At 39.6% G+C, this 16,383-nt stretch overlaps 1 protein-coding gene across 2 annotated transcripts; it reads left to right on the forward strand.

Moving 5' to 3' along the window:
• The first annotated feature begins 274 nt into the window (after window positions 1-274).
• Dorip1 (dopamine receptor interacting protein 1) lies at window positions 275-7,197 on the forward strand. Of its 2 annotated transcripts, none has more exons than XM_021179449.2 (5): window positions 275-597; window positions 3,405-3,929; window positions 4,926-5,015; window positions 6,121-6,255; window positions 6,763-7,197. In XM_021179449.2, the coding sequence occupies exons 2-5, from the start codon at window positions 3,406-3,408 to the stop codon at window positions 6,944-6,946; spliced, it is 933 nt and encodes a 310-aa protein (XP_021035108.1). In that variant the 5' UTR covers window positions 275-597; window position 3,405; the 3' UTR covers window positions 6,947-7,197. The 2 variants fall into 2 exon arrangements, with proteins under 2 accessions (XP_021035108.1, XP_021035109.1); XM_021179450.3 differs by lacking the exon at window positions 275-597 and adding an exon at window positions 694-883.
• The last annotated feature ends 9,186 nt before the right edge of the window (window positions 7,198-16,383 follow it).

Here is a 16,383-nt window from a genome sequence, read left to right on the forward strand (position 1 = left end):
TAGAATCAAAATAAAATCAAGACTGGTGCAAAATTGGTACTAACTTCAAAATGCCAAACAGCTCCAGCCCAGACGGCTGCGCCTCAGGGAAAACCCAGCCCATTTCCGGCTGCCCCACCCACCTTGTCACCTTGTCAAGCTGGGACCCCGCCCCTCTCCGCCAGGACCCGCCCTCCTACGCTTGATCCTGTCTAGGATTGGGCAAGTCCGAAGGCTGTACACACACCCGACACGCGCACGCTGGGCGGGGCCTTCGCGCCTGCGCAGCCTCGCGGCCAGCGGCTGGGCTGGCCTGGCCGGGCTGGGGGGAGGGGGCGGCCCGCGGAATCCTGCTCCGTAACAAGCGACGCGCCGCGCCCCGCGGTCCCGGCTGCGTGGGCCGCTCGGGTGGGGCTGGGCGCTGCGGCTGCGGTGGCTCCCGCCGCGGCGGGCGCGATGGAGGCCGTGCCGGACGCCCGCACGCTCGCCGGGGCTGGCCGAGGCAGCTGGAGGAGCTGGTAGATGCGGCGGCCGCGGCGGCGGCGGCCCGGGCTCTCCATGAGCGAGCGGCGGCGGCGACGGGTGCGGCGGCACCGGCGGTCTTCGGTCCCGCGGGAGGTAGGCGCGGAGGAGCCAACTGCGGCCGGGAGACTTGGCTGCCCGGGCGGGAGGGTGGGCGTGGCCGCGCGGGCGTGGATTCCCCCATGCCGCAGGACAGCGGGTCCCGTGCCCCTCGGTAGTGCGGTGTTCGGTTCCCGCGACAGGTGGTCGAGTCCTCCGGGGAATGCAGTGTGACATACCCCTGGGTATGACAGCTCAGAAAAAGGGGGTCCTGTTGGTGGAGAAACTGAGGTTGGAGATTTTCCCAGGCTCAGTGCTACTGATGGCGCTGGGATGGAGGCAGGTAAGAGGCAGCCCGGTATATCCATCAGGGACGATGTGCCAGAAACTCCGAGCTGTTTCATTAAAGCTCTTTGCAGCCGTCTCTCCCTTTTCTTTCCTTTTTTAGTTTTATTTGTTTAAGTTTTACTGCAATTTACATTTGAGCAACTGACCGACCTATTGCTAGAATTTTAAGCGTTCCCAAGATCTTCCAGCCTTGCCTCTAAAGTTAGGTGCGTGCCTTATATATCTTATATATCATGCGGTCTAAACGGTGCAGATTTATAATCATTGCTTTTCAGAGCTCTGGTTACCCTTCATTTGATCACATCCAAGAGATAATTTCTACAGAAACGCTAGGACTTAGGCTTCCTTTTCCAGTATAATATTTAGGAATCCAAAGTTAAGCGCCTAAACCTTGCTTCAAAAAATCTTTAAAATTCAAGAGATAAAATTCAGATCATGAAAAGTTTTTCTCATTTTAAGAAAATACTTGAATGCCTTAGAGTTTTTGGTTTTGGGTTTCTAACTCTCAATGGAACTGATCAGTTTATCTTAACGTGTTTCCTTTTGTTTCCAGATTTGTCACACTCTGCTATTTCAAAGTGATTGATGAGAGCCAATGCTAACAGTCTATATATAAGCCCCCGGGATTCTAACCAAATATAGTACTAGATAATTTAGAATGCAGTATCTTGTCTCAAGTAGAAAACAGTGTACACGTGTTAATGTACAGTGGAATTTGCTACCACAGAATAGTTTTGGAATTAATTTTGGACATAAAACTCAGGTTTAGAATTGGGTTTGTGTTGGGTTCAGGTGGATGTGATATTTGAAAAGAAAAGGTGGTCCAAGTGAGACTGACTTGAGCCATTTCTGTCTTGGTTGTGAGTGTGTGTGTGGCTCAGATTTATCCCCTTAAACGTCTTTGTGTAAGTGACATTGGAAAGCAGTGTTGTCATTTATAGTTATTTGTTCCTAAGTAAAGTAAAGCTACTTCTACAAAATACCCTCAACAGAGACTGTTATTTTTTAATTGCTTATGTAACATACATAGGATGCAAACACCTTTATTAAAATAGTGCCAGTGACTCTAAAAACAGTGTCTGGCTATCCTCAAGGTTAGGAGACGGAAATGAAGCCGTTTAAAGGGGAAGGACACTCCATTTTCTTCCCAGAACAGGCAGAGGGAAGAATCAGGAGATTAAATTCTGGGAGTTTCATAATATGGCCTCTGTAGTTAAAATGCAGACCAGCACAATTCTAAGATGCAAATAAATATCCCAAAGTGAATAGAAATACTAGCTGTGCGACTGCTTGAAATGCTGTTACTTCTCTTTTGTTGTCTAAGTTAAATGCAATGATTATTCTTCATCTATAGCAACAGATCACGATGGCCTTGCTTTATAGTATAGATATACTTTGCAGTATAATTAATATAAAAACCATGAGATTGCTCTTCTGTACTTGAAAATATCTGAGAGTCTCATTTCAATCTCTTAAGTGGAACTGTCTGTGTTAACAAGGAACTGAAGCATGGCTTTTATTTGAAGAGGTAGAAAGAGGTCTACATTAAGACTAAAAATTACAATATGTAATTTTATTTTTTATTAGCACATGTTAACTTTACAAAGTAGTGTTTCTCTATGACCTTTTCATAAGTTTATACCTTCTAATAACTTTTATTTTCAGTTATTATAAGGTTTTCCTATATCACACATAAAAACTAATATAACTAATACAACGGCCCATCAGATGATTATTCTAAACCTTAAAAAGAGGGATTTGGGGCTGGTGAGATGGCTCAGTGGGTAGGAGCACCCGACTGCTCTTCCAAAGGTCCGAGGTTCAAATCCCAGCAACCACATGGTGGCTCACAACCATCCGTAACGAGATCTGGCGCCCTTTTCTGGAGTGTCTGCAGTGTGCTTACATATAATAAAAATAAATAAATCTTAAAAAAAAAAAAAAAGAGGGATTTGGATTTTTTTTAAACATTCATCTAATTTTGTGTATTTAGGTGTTTTATCTGTGTATGTGTATGTGTACAGTGTACATGCCTTGTGCTCACAGAGGCAAGAAAAGGGCAGTGGATTCCCTGGAACTGGAGTTACAGGCAGTGGTAAGACTCCATGTGGGTGCTAAGAACCGAACCTAAGTCATCTTGCAAGAACAGCAAGTGCTCTTAATTACTTAGCTATCTCTCTAGTCCGTGTCTATTAAAAACTAATAAAAAGCCTAGGTATCAAAGCTCACTTATTTAAAAAAAATTGTGTGTGTGTGTGTCCATCTGTCCATGGCCACACATAGTACAGCATGCATGAGGCAATCACAGGGGAACTCTGTACAGTCAGTTCTCTCTTCCCTTCTGTGTGTTCCTGTGACCAATGCATATTGCCCCATACCTGCAAATGCATTAAATTGTTGTTATTTTCATATTGAGAAGGCTTCTACAGATCTAATTTGACTCTGTAAGTAGAGTCATTTTCTTTTAAATGAATCTCATCTCTTTATATGTTTTCTTTTTCACTTTCAAAATTCAGGATGAAGACACTGTTTGAAGAGATCAAAGCATCAATTAAAAATAACTATAACCAAGATCGATCATTTTGGAGGCCTGTTCTTCCTTGGGGAGGAGTTTTTACTATCAAAGCTGGCCGCAAAGCAGTATCTTGTACACCCCTCTATGTTGAGATCAGACTGAAAAATACCTGCACCATAGATGGCTTCTTGATGTTACTGTACGTCATTCTTAATGAAAATGAAAGCTTCCCCAGGGAACTCTCTCTCCATTTTGGCCGGGAGTTTGTCGACTGTTTTCTTTATTTAATGGACACCTATAGTTTTACAACTGTGAAGCTGCTTTGGATTTGGGACAAGATGGAAAAACAGCAATACAAATCTGAAGTTCATAAAGCTTCATTAGTAATTGATTTGTTTGGGAACGAGCATGATAATTTTACAAAAAATCTCGAAAATCTTATGTCTACCATTCAAGAGAGTTACTGTTCTAACTGGCGCTGCCCTACCCGAGTGCAGGAAGATCAGCAGCGCACCATTAGTATAAAGTAAGTTGCTCTCAATTCTGTTTTGTCACATTTACTTTTAAATGAGTTTTGCTTAATTATAATGCATCTATGTACAAAACTACCTAGTAACTTCTTAGTAGCAAAGAAATAAAATAATTCAATATGCCAACTGAATCGTTCTTGGTCTGAGCTTACTAGGTCCTTTATGCCAAAGACTTATCCTCTCAAAGAGCACTTCATTGTTTTGAGTGTTTTATCTTTTGAATGGTCCTGTTGGGAAGAATACTTCTACATGAACAAGAAAACTAAAGAAATACTCTTTTGTGGACAGGCCCAGGGCATATTTATAGACAGAAACTCCAAACTTGGCTTCTCATATCTGGAAAGGAGCAGAGGCAGCTGAGTGGCTTTGGCTTTCAGAGGAAACACAGACTTCCAGGATAGTAAAAGATGGTAGGGAGAGCCAAGCTGGGAGGACCTGCTGGAGTGATGGCAGACATTAAAGTCTCAGGGCTCCTTATAGGGAAGAGTGCTCATTCTGGGGGGATGATGGACAAATCCAGACATTGTCGGAGATGAATTTGGCTCTAGGCAGGAAAAAAACAGTTTAATAGACTGGAAATGTGCATTGTGCGCACATATGTGTCATCTAGTTCCCTGTATTGCTAATAAGATGGTGTAGATTTGAAGTTTATCAGGAAATGGTTTTCTTACATTGGATCATGGAAACTTTAGCCATGCAGTATTTATTTAGTTCAGCTTCTTCTATAGTATTTGCCTAAAACATAAGGCTGGTCAGGTATGCTACTGTATGACTATAATGCCAACATGCAAGGAGTTGAGGCAAAAAAAAGGATAATTGTGACTTTGAGGCTAACCTGGGCTACAAGGTTAAATGAGACAGCCAGCAAACCCTAAGACAGCAGAGGTTGTATGGTTTACATCATTAGTTCTGCTCATACTGCATTGGCCTCTAAGATGTAATGTAGTGAACTGTTAAAAGCCATTCTCACTTGCATTTTGCTATTATTGTAGTCCTCCCCAAGAAATTCCACATGGAAACTTGATACGACTGGCTGTGGATGAGTTATTCTGTTCCAAGATTGAACTTTGTGAAGAGCGTGGGTGAGTACATGATAGACATTTGAAATGAAAGTGTTTCTATTGTGTTATGAAGAAATCTAGGCTGATAAGCTCTCTGAAGTTAAAACATGTCTGAAATAGCAATGCATAAATATTTAGGTAGCCTGACAGTTTTCAGCGCTCCTCATGTAGTTTAGTTTGTCATCACATGTTGTGAATTGTTATCAGATGTAAGTATAAAATATGTTATACTATTGCCAGTTGATGAATACAAAGCAAATATCTTTTCTCTTTTTCCTCATTGCTGAGTAGGTACAATAAAACCTTGGTTAACCGGAACCCAGCTAATCAGGACCCTCAATTAAGTGGACTTTTTTCTGCATTCCTCATTTAGGATAAAGGTAAATGACAACCAAAAAACTTAACACTCTTAAAAAGAAGTTAATAGGGGCATAAACATTCATTCCAATCTTTTAGAAATGTCTATGTCCACATTATTTTGTGCATTGGGAGTTAATATTTTGAAGGATGGTTTTATAAAACCATAGTAGATCTTGAACATAAAAGAAGAAAATATAAAAGATACATATGGTAATGACTCTTAAGAAAAAAAATGAACCTAAATAGTTCAGCAACAGGTACTGAAGTAAATGATTTTCTGGTTAACTTAGTACAGTCAATAGTATTTTCCAATCCGAGGACTTTGCCCTGAGCATTCCGGTTAATCGAGATTTTACTGTAAAGTTGTATTTGATCAGTATGCTTAATATTTACTGTGAGAGAGAGAAAATTCATTTCATGTTAATAGAAGATCCTAAAAAGGAGTTATTTCCACTCAGTCATTATTGGATCTACCTTCAAGAGAAATCTGTATGTATAAATAGGAGCTATTTGATGGTTCAACAGATTCATGCTTTTATAACTTAATATAAATATAAATAATCGACTTTTCCAGGATTTTTTAAATTATCACTCGCAGTATAGAGAACCCTATAAACCTCCAGAACTAGGAAAATAAGGTAATAAGACAGTCATTCCACTACCCATTAGAATAGTATAACTATGCTTACTAGAAAATTACGTTCAGAAGTGTTGAGAAGTAGTTTGTCCCATGTATAATAATGTTCATGCCCAATTTTCATTTTAGGTGTGGTGGCTTAAGAGAATTTTCCCAACGAGTTTTCTGCCATGGGGCACCCCCTTTTGTTGTGTTAAATATGCAGCATTGGAAACCTGAAGATCTGGCATATGTACCCTATTACTTGGATTTATCTGATCACAAGTAGGTAGTAGGTCGTCTTTGTTTGTTTATTTGCTTGATTTACAAAACTAGAGAAAAAAGCTAGTCCACCGTGATTTTTACTAGCCATTGAGATACTGTTACCTGAACATGGTAACTCAGAGACAGGAGGATTCTTGTGAGTATGAGGCCAACCCATTGTACTAGGGAGTTCTGGACCGGACAGCTACACAGTAAAACTCTTAACAACAACAACAAAAGAAAATAGAAGGCCTTTGGGTTCTGAGTGGGATCAGAGTCCACTATGAAGAAATGGGGTAATAGCAGCATGCATAATGACTAGGGCCTTGATTATAAAGCAGAACAAACCCTGGTCTTGCTTTTTATAAGACCTATTTAACCTTGGAGCTGTCATTAGTATATATATCAGTTCTTATTGGTGAAGCAGAAATGATAGTATATATCTGTAAGAGGAAGTAATATTTTTAAAGAAGACTATCATAAAGATGAAATCTAATCACTTTGTTACATGTTGCCATTCATTTGCAGATATTTGCTGGAAGGCGCCACTTTATTTAACAAAGAGGAGCATCATTATTCTGCAGCCTTCCAGATTGACGGACATTGGATGCACTATGATGGCCTCAGAAATGTGAATTTAATTTTGTTAAATAAACCCCCAGAGTTTCTCCTCTTGTCATCATTGGTTTATATTCGAGCAACAGAGAAATAAATATAGACTGATGCTGAATTAAATTGTTCTCCCGCCTGCCCATGCTCCCAGATGAAGGGCTTTTGTTCTGTATATACTTGGTATCCAAGAAAACAGTTGAACTATACTAGTTTCAGATATGTATTTTTCATTGTTTTGCCCCAGGTAAATGTTTTATATGGACGATCTATGCAAAAAATGTATTTTTAAAGTATTTTCTGGGTTATTTTTATACAAGCATATGTTATGTTCAATAAAATGTATCTCGTGGCCTTTGTACTTTTTATTTATATATATACCTCAACAGTTTTTTACACTTTTATCCTTAAATCCAAGAAAATACTTTGTTAGTTGAATTCTAAATTTCCCTTTTTAGATACCTAGCATAAAGTCAGTATTTTGGTTACCTGACTCTATTTCTTTGCCTTACCTTCAAGTGCACTGCATTCAATTTAGTAGGATTTGAATGGATGGCTTATGGATGGCTTAGTTTACCAATTGCTTAGTTCGTTTTACCCCTTGCTAATTTCCTTAAGGCAATTTTAAAAATATATATTATATTAAACCATTTTTTGTAGTAGCAAGTTACTATAGCTGTTTGCCAAAGTGTAAACCCACCAGCACATTTCAGGCATTAGCTAAGCTTCAACTTTAGTTAAGGTAAGCATTACAAATAAATTATGTAACAGTTGTAAATATCTCATCATTAAACTAATGAAAATTCTCCAGTAAGTTATTTTGCAAACAAGGCAACTATCAAAAATATTAGGCCACTGGATATTTATTAGTGTTGGACAAACATTTAAAAATGTATTATATATTTAAGAGGGAAATAGGGTACCTAGTGATACTTCTAGTTCAGTGTTTTAGTGGGGCAGAGAAAAAGATATATTTTAAAAAATGAATAATATCTGGTTCCCTTAAAACAGCTTACTAATGTCAGGAGGCTTGCGTTTGAGCCACGGGTGCAAAGTCAAAACATTTAACAGAATTTCATGTTTTGTTATAAATAACCTAATGTCACTCATCTTTTTGCAATTTAAAGGGAAAATATTTTTAGGGAGAATACTTGGTGAACTCTCATTAATGTTAGTGTTTACAGCAAAATAACAGTGTTTATGTTTGGGGCTGAGATTGGGTGCAGTATATTTGAAGACTACATGACAACAGACTTCACTGCCGAATACCAAATTGCTATGGTTTCATTCTAAATCTTCCAATGCTCTGGTGCCTGGAGACAACTTGCTCTAAGGATGGGCAGCTGAGGGTGAAACCTTGCTAACATCTCACTTTCAGTCAATATTAGGAAAAATATTTTTAACAGAAGATAAGAATGGTAGTATTTTTGTAAATCACCCAGGGTTTATTTAAATAGTTCCCCAAATATGGTAATTGGGATTTGATTTATAGCAGGCTTTTCTAGTAACATGTATTGCATGAATCAAACTATACAGAATACAAATATTAGTGTATCCATACAAAATGGTATGGTTATATTATAGACTAAGTTATTCTTAATACAGATTCTTCAGGGAGTTGCACTTTATTTAGGATATTAGTTTATTGTAACGACTTACCTACCTCACAGGGTTGTTGTGAGGGTTAAGATGTTAAATTTTTGACTACCTTGAACATGCTAATAAAACATATTTCTACCTCTTGTATATAGATAGTCTCCCAGCTTCTGTCTTACAAACTTTTTACAATTAAAAAAAATTATCAAGGTAGTGTTCATATCACTAAAGAAAATCAGTCGTATCACTGATGTGTGGTAGGGTTTAATTATTCCTTCTGGACTCTGAGAGGTTGGAGCTGAAGAAAAGGTCATCTGTTGTTTCCGTTGCTCACTGGCTTCTACAAGAGAAACCACACTCAGCTGGCAAGCTGTAGACAAAGTCAAATGTAAAGTAGCATGTATAGAATGTGATGGTGTTGAAGGGGCACTTTATAAAGCAAAACACCCTTTGAGAAATGAACCTGAAGAAAGGGAATCCTTAATGTCACAGACTACCACATAAAGGCAAGGAAGTAATTTTACAGATTGGGCTACACTTGGGGGTGGATTAATATGAGTGGTGTTACTCAACTTGTGCCAATCTCACACTTAATTTTTTTCAAAGTGATTTGTATCCATGTGTGTTTCTGTGTTGTGTGTGTACATGTATGTATGTGTGTGTTAGCTTGTGTACAGGTACAGAAAAGCAAGGTTGTGTGTGTATGTGTTAACTTCTGGGTAAGAAAAGATCTGTGTGTTTGTGCATGCAAGTTAGCTTGTGTGTGTGTGTCTTTTGTGTTTATGTTTGCTTGTGTGCAGCACAGAAAAGGTAGAAACCTGTGTATACACTTAGTTGTGGCTTTATTTTTTAACTTGGAAATTTTTGTTTAGTTTTAAATAATGTATCAAGCACTTGGTGTAAAATACATGAAAAGGAAAGTTAACAATTTCTAAGCTCAGTGATAATTATTTTCTATGGTAAAAAACCTTTCTAAAAGACAACATGGTCAGCTGTGTAGAACTGGAGAACCCAGATCAGGGGAGCTAGGGTCATGAAGTGGTCTGCTGAAGCTGGTACTATGCTGTCTGTTGTCCAGGCTGGGAACTCTAAGAGGACAGCAAAAGTTAGTCCTAGCTGAACTCAGCTGACCGTAGACATGCAGTTCAATGGCTGATCATAGTCTTGCCACATAAGAGACTTCAGGTGGCCCTGAACCAGAATGCCAGGTGACTTGTCTTTGAACTGTGTTAATTGAAAATTATTGTTGCAACAAGCGCTCAGCCACTGAGCCATCTCTCCAGACCCTCAGCTGCATTCCTAGTGAGAGCAATTCAGAGGTGCAAGTTGGAACTAACTAATATAGCCTGAATTATTTAAATTGTACATAAAATACATAACATATTTGAAAGGGATCACATGCTAAAATACTAACCTTGAGATTTCTCGGTTAAGCGGTTGCTTTTTATAGTCTTCTTTCTAAAGTAAAAGGTATGCAGAAAGAATTTTCATATTACTCAGAAACCATTGTAAAATCAAGCCTCATTCCAAGTCATGAAGGAAGATACAAAAGAGCAATATAAACCATGTCCTGCAGTCCTTTGTGAAAATGTAAAGATATAGCTCAGATTCTGTTCCACTTGCTCCCTCAGAAGCACAGAGAAATGTGCTACTCTAGCAGAACCTACCTCTTGGGTTCTTTTGTAAAACTGGTAGATTGATCTCTCATCAGAAGAAGTTGAGAGTCAGGTACAGAGCTACGCAGAGAATTCTCAACAGAAAAATCTCCAATACCTGAGAATATAAAGTCTTCAACATCCTTAGTCATCAGGGAAATGCAAATCAAAACGACCCTGAGATTCCACCTTACATCAGTCAGAATGGCTAAGATCAAAAACTCAAGCACCAGTGCATGCTGGTGAGGATGTGGAGAAAGAACAACACTCATCCATTGTTGATGGGATTGCAAACTGGTACAACCACGTTGGAAATCAATCTGGAGGTTCCTCAAAAAATCAAAAATATTTCTACCTGAAGACCCAGCCATATCACTCCTGGGCTTATACCCAAAAGATGTTCCACAACACCACAGGATACATGCTCCACTATGTTCATAACAGCCTTGTTTGTAGGTGCCAGAAGCTGGAAACAAACCAAATGTCCCACAATGGAAGAATGGATACAGAAAATGTGGTTCATTTACACAATGGAATACTATTCAGCTATTAAAAAATGAGAACATCATGAATTTTGCAGGCAAATGGATGGAACTAGAAAACATTTTGGGGGGATGAGGTAACCAAGACCCAAAAGGACATGCATGGTATGTACCCACTGATAAATGGATATTAGCAAAAAAGTTCAGGATACCCCCATGATACAACACACAGACTATAGGAAGCTTAACGAGGAAGTACCTCAAGTGCGGATACTTAAGCCCACTTAAAAGGAGGAACAGAATTATCATTGGAGGCAGAGGGAGGGAGGGGTCTGGGTGGGAGAGGGGAGGGGAGAGGGGAAGAGGGGATCAGGATCAGGTATTGGGGCGGGGAAGACATGAGAGTAACCCAGAGGGCCAGGAGAATGAATTGAAATAAGCTGCAGTGTGGGGTGGGAGGCGTGGAGGTTGGGGAACCTCTAGAAAGTCCCAGAGACCTGCGATGTAAGAGGCTCTCAGGACTCAATGGGGATGACATTAGCTAAAATGCCCAACAGTGCGGAAATTAAACCTGAAGAGAGACCATCTCCAATTGATAGACATGGCCCCCATTTGAGGCATGGGGCCACCCACCCATCTTCAAAGTTTTCGACCCAGAATTGTTCCTGTTTAAAGGAAACGCAGGGACAAAAATGGAGCAGAGACTGAAGGAAAGGCCATCCAGAGGCAGCCCAACATAGGATCCATCCCATACTCGAATGCACCAAACCCTGATACTATTTCTGATGCCACATTGTGCTTGCAGACAGCAGCATAGCATGGCTGTACTTTGAGAGGCTCCACCAGCAGCTGACTGAGACAGATGCAGATACTTAAAAGTCAACCATTGGATTGTGGAGACAGATGTAGATACTTAAAAGCCAACCATTGGATTGTGGTCGGGGACCCCTATGAAAGAGGTAGAGGAAGGATTGGAGGAGCTGAGGGGGACTGCGACCCCATAGTAAAATCAACAGTGTCAACTAACTCAGACCCCTCAGAACTCCCAGAGACTAAGCCACCAACCATGAAGCATACATAGGCTAGTCCATAGCCCCAGGCACATATGTAGCATAGGACTGACTGCCTTGTCTGGCCTCAGTGGGAGAGGATGAGCTTAATCCTGTGGAAACTTGATGCCACTGGGAAGAGGGATGCTGGCAGGGAGTGAGGTGGGGATGGGCAGGCTGGTGGGAGAACACTCACTCACTCAGAGGCAGAGGAGGGATGGGGCGAAGAACTCCGGAATGGGGGGCCAGGAAGGGGAGCAATATTTGTAATGAAAATAACTCTTAAAGAGTCAGGGTGGTGTGTGTGTGTTTGTGTGTGTGTGTGTGTGTGTGTGTGTGTGTGTGTGTGAGAGAGAGAGAGAGAGAGAGAGAGAGAGAGAGAGAGAGAGAGAGAGTATGAATATGCTGGATGGATTACAGGAATCTGAAATACTGAGATGCCGAGAAACTCTTCTGAGACCAAACTGGAATGGAAGGCTGGGAATAAAGCCGTGTGTTGTGGTGAGGCTTCACTCCAGTGAGTGTTCCTTTGTAGTTCTTAATTGGTTTTTAACAGAGGTGGAGCTCCCGTGTTCCTATCACACAGCTTCAGCTATTATTAACCACATTTTGGTAACATCAGTTCCTAAGGAAACCCCAGTACCCAAACTTCAATAGGCAGTGCCTATGTGCAAAAATGACAGTCTTGGCTTAAGTCAAGATGGATCAGAGAAGGATGGCTGCAGTTAGATAAAACCAGCTCCCCCTGCCCCTAGCTACTTATCTTCCTTATAACCCGATATTCTCTAGTATTTTCTCTCTTGCTATCTCTGCTATTGTCTCTTCTCTGCTTCCCTAGAGAGGAAGGGGGAGGAAAAGTCCACTTTTTTTCTTTTGCTTTATTTTGTTTGCTCTTTCTCTGCTTTGAACTTTTCCAGATGCCTCTGTAGATTTTCTCTCTTGTCCACAATAAAAATCTTCCCCCAGTTGAGCATCTATTTTGGCAGTGTCTTTTCAGCACTCACCCAAATACATCTAATTCTTTTTTTTTTAATCTCTTTATATTATATGCTGACGAAAGTTACCTCCCCCCATCCCTAACTCCTCCTAGACCCTCCCTTCAGAAAAGAGCAAACCTCCCAGGGATATCAACCAAACATGTTGAAAGTTACAATAAGACTAGGCACATAGCCTATTATCAATCAAGGGTGGTCAAAACAACCCAGAAGAAGGAAAACGGTCCGCAAAGCAAGCATAAGAGTCAAAGACAGCTCCTGTTCCCGCTGTTAGGAATCTCACAAGAACACCAAGCTACACTAGGATAACATACACTCAGAGGACCTGGATCAGACCAACGCAGGCTCAGATTGGATTGTCAGTTCAGTCTCTGTGAGCCTGGTCAGTTGATTCTGTGGGCCGTGTTCTTGGGGTGTCCTTGACCCTCTGGCTCCTACCATCCTTCCTCCCTCTCTTCTGCAGGGCCAATCCTACTGTCATTCACCACACTGAATGGGGGAAACAAAACCCCAGAGAGCATGTGCTATGGCAAATAAGTAAAAGAGACTCTAGTTAAAGACACCTACACATTTTATTGTATTGATCAGACAATATTAATTTTAAAAAGTAATCCTTTTTATAACATTTTGTGCTCGATTGACATTAATTCACTAATTTTCAGGGAGAATTAGTTGCTTTGGGTCAGGACCTAAACAGGATCAATAGTTGCACTTGTTATTTCTTTCTTTACTAAATATTTCTCCTTCCCTTCACTTTCATGCATTATGTTTGTTAAATAAACAAGCAATTGTGCTGTAGATTGCCCCAGTTCTTGGATAAGGCTGAGTGGTTTTTGCTTTATTTAACACGTCTGGGACAGATTTTGTATAAATTGAAATTTAGAGGTTAAGTCTTGGTTCCATTGGGTGTACAGTCTTGGTTTTATTTAGATTTTTTTCCCAATTCATTCATTTTAGGGAGTCTATTACAAAGACAAAGCATCAGCCCATGAGGCACATATGCCTGGCCATCACACTTCTAGGGAGCCAAGCGTACCTGGGAGGGTGCTAGCCTCTTTCAAATCTGAATGGCCATAGCAGCTCTTGGTAGTTGCTGCTGAAGTTGTGGATGGTTTACCAATCCTGTCCTTCCTTCAGCATTTACTCTCTGGGATCCTACAAAGCACGTATTTCAAAGTACTACAAAGCAACAATGTGGTTACCCTAAAATACAGAAGGTAAAAGGCAGGCAGTGAAAGTGGAATTACTCTTTGCTTAACCCTTTTCACCTTAAGGACACATTAAACTTCTTATGAATCTGTTTGCTCCTTTGGATACCGAATCTCATTATGTAGCCCTGATTGGTCTGAGATTGGTCTGAGTCCTGGGATTCTTTTAGCTTTTCTTAAATAGTACATTATCTATAGCCACCGCACTGCGCAACAGAGCTGCAGAAAGCATTTCTATCAGCTAACAATAACTTCCTACCCATTGATTGATATCATCATGCCCTCCCCCTTTTCTTAGACTCCATGATATTCTCAACTTCTGTGAGGTCAATTTATTCAGATTCCACATATGAGCTCTTACACATACTTATGTATCTGGTTTACTCCAGTTGACATACCCACAACCAAATCACTTCACACTGTTTTAAATTCCTGGATTTTGCCTTTTGGTGGATAAACAGTAGTTATATTTCATGAGCCGATGAACACTTTCTTTGTGTCCATTTCATGGATGCCACCAAAGGGCTGTAACCAACATAGGAAGGCTCACATCACTTCAGAATACTGAATTCATTTCCGTTGTATACATACCTAGGAGTAAGATTGCTGGAAGATATATATGGTCATTCCATTTTTTAAAAGATTTATTTTAATTTTGAATCATTTATGTATCTATGTGTGTTCACACAAGTGCAGATTCCCTAGGAGGTCAGATGTCAGAGGCATCAGGTCCCTGAAGAACTGAAGTAAGTTATGAGCTGCCTATGAGGGTGCTATGAACTAAAACTGTTTCTTTCAGAAGAACAACTGAGCCATCTCTGCTGCCTGGTAGTTCCTTTAATAAAATAATAAATAAATAAATAATCATAAGAAGAATAAATCATCTTTTGTTGATTGAAAAAAAAAACAGAAGGAAATAATGTAAAAGACAAAAAGATATCCGTTGGTCACAGCTTCCATGAAGATTCAATCCAAAAGACTGGCTTTCACCACCCCATCTCTTTTTTAACCATTTATCAACTGTCAAAGAAGCTTCCAACACATGAGCCTTCAGTGAACATCTCATTATCAGGCCACTATGTGTCTATACTTTTTTCCATAATAGTTTACTAATTTACATATCCACCAACTATGCGCAAGTATTTCCTTTTCGTTTTTACCAACAGAAATGTTTTATTTGTTTTATTCATTATCATGACTCTAACTGGAGTGAAGTAATTTTTAAATTTATTTTGCATTTCCATGATGGCTAGTGATGCTGAGTATTTTTCATAATTCCATTGGCCATTTGTATGATTCTGAGAAATGTCTACTACTCAGGTTTTTTTCTTTAGTTTTTGTATATTTTTGCCTTTTACCCTTATCAGATGTATAATTTGTAGATATCTTCTCCATATTAGAACACTTCCCCCCCCGACCCCCCACTTATTTTCTGGTACACTGTCATATGTCTACTTTGGCTTTCATTTTCTGGGCTTTTGGGGATTGTCTAAAAATATAATTGCCCGTTATGATATTTTGAAACACTTCATGAGTCTTTCGTTATAGTTATTTCATAGCTTCAAGTTTTACATTTAAGCCTCTGATCCATTGTGAGCTGGTGTGTGTATATTGTGTGTATTTGTCCATGTACCCATGTGCATGTATGTCATGTGGGAATCAAAGGACAACCTCACATGTCATTCCTTTGGTTTTGTCCACATTTATTTTTTTCTATTTTATTGGAGGTGGGATTATACATAGGTGCCATCATACTCTCCTTTTTAAAAACATGGGTTCAGATTCAGGTCGTCATATTTACAAAGCAAGTACTTTAGTGACAGATCTACCTCCCCATGCTGTTTCTTTTGATAAGTGCTGAGACATGGTGGCTTACTTTTATTCTGCTATATTGCCCAAGCAACTATTTGTTAAGATTTTCCTTTCCTCCATGTGCTACCACAGTTGTCTACAAATCAGTGGGCTATAAAGTGTGGGTTTGTTTTGGGGGTCTTTCTACCCCCAAACTCCATTGGTTTTTGAATGCCAGTATAATGCTGCTTTGTAAAATATTTTATAACAAAGTAGTATGAAGTCTCATATAAATTTTATAATTTTTCTACTGTGATGTCATTGGTATTTGATAGCAATTACAATCGATCTGCAGATCATTTTGGGTACTGGAAGTTTTAGCATGTTGATTTCTCCATGAACTTTTCATGATACTTCTTTGCATGTGTAGTATGTGTGTTCTTTAATTTCTGTCATCAGTCATGATAGTTTTCATTACAGAGGCCTCATGTCATTGGATAAATTTGTTCCTAGACATTTTTTATAGTTACTGTAAATGAAATTGCTTTCTCAATTTATTTTTCAGATAATTTGTTATTGCCATATGTAGATGCTGACTTTTTTGGGTACTTTTGATCCTGCAACTTTCAGAACTCATTTGTCAGTTCTAACAGATTATAGAATTATGAGATATGGAGGGGGCAAGTTTTAGTATTTTCAAACTCTTGGGACAATAAATAAGTGTTCCCAGGAATTCTGAGTTTTCAAAATTATAATATTCTTAA

This window comes from Mus caroli, unplaced genomic scaffold (genome assembly GCF_978045245.1).
Source record: "Mus caroli unplaced genomic scaffold, Mus_caroli_1 scaffold_14, whole genome shotgun sequence".
NCBI lineage: Eukaryota > Metazoa > Chordata > Mammalia > Rodentia > Muridae > Mus > Mus caroli.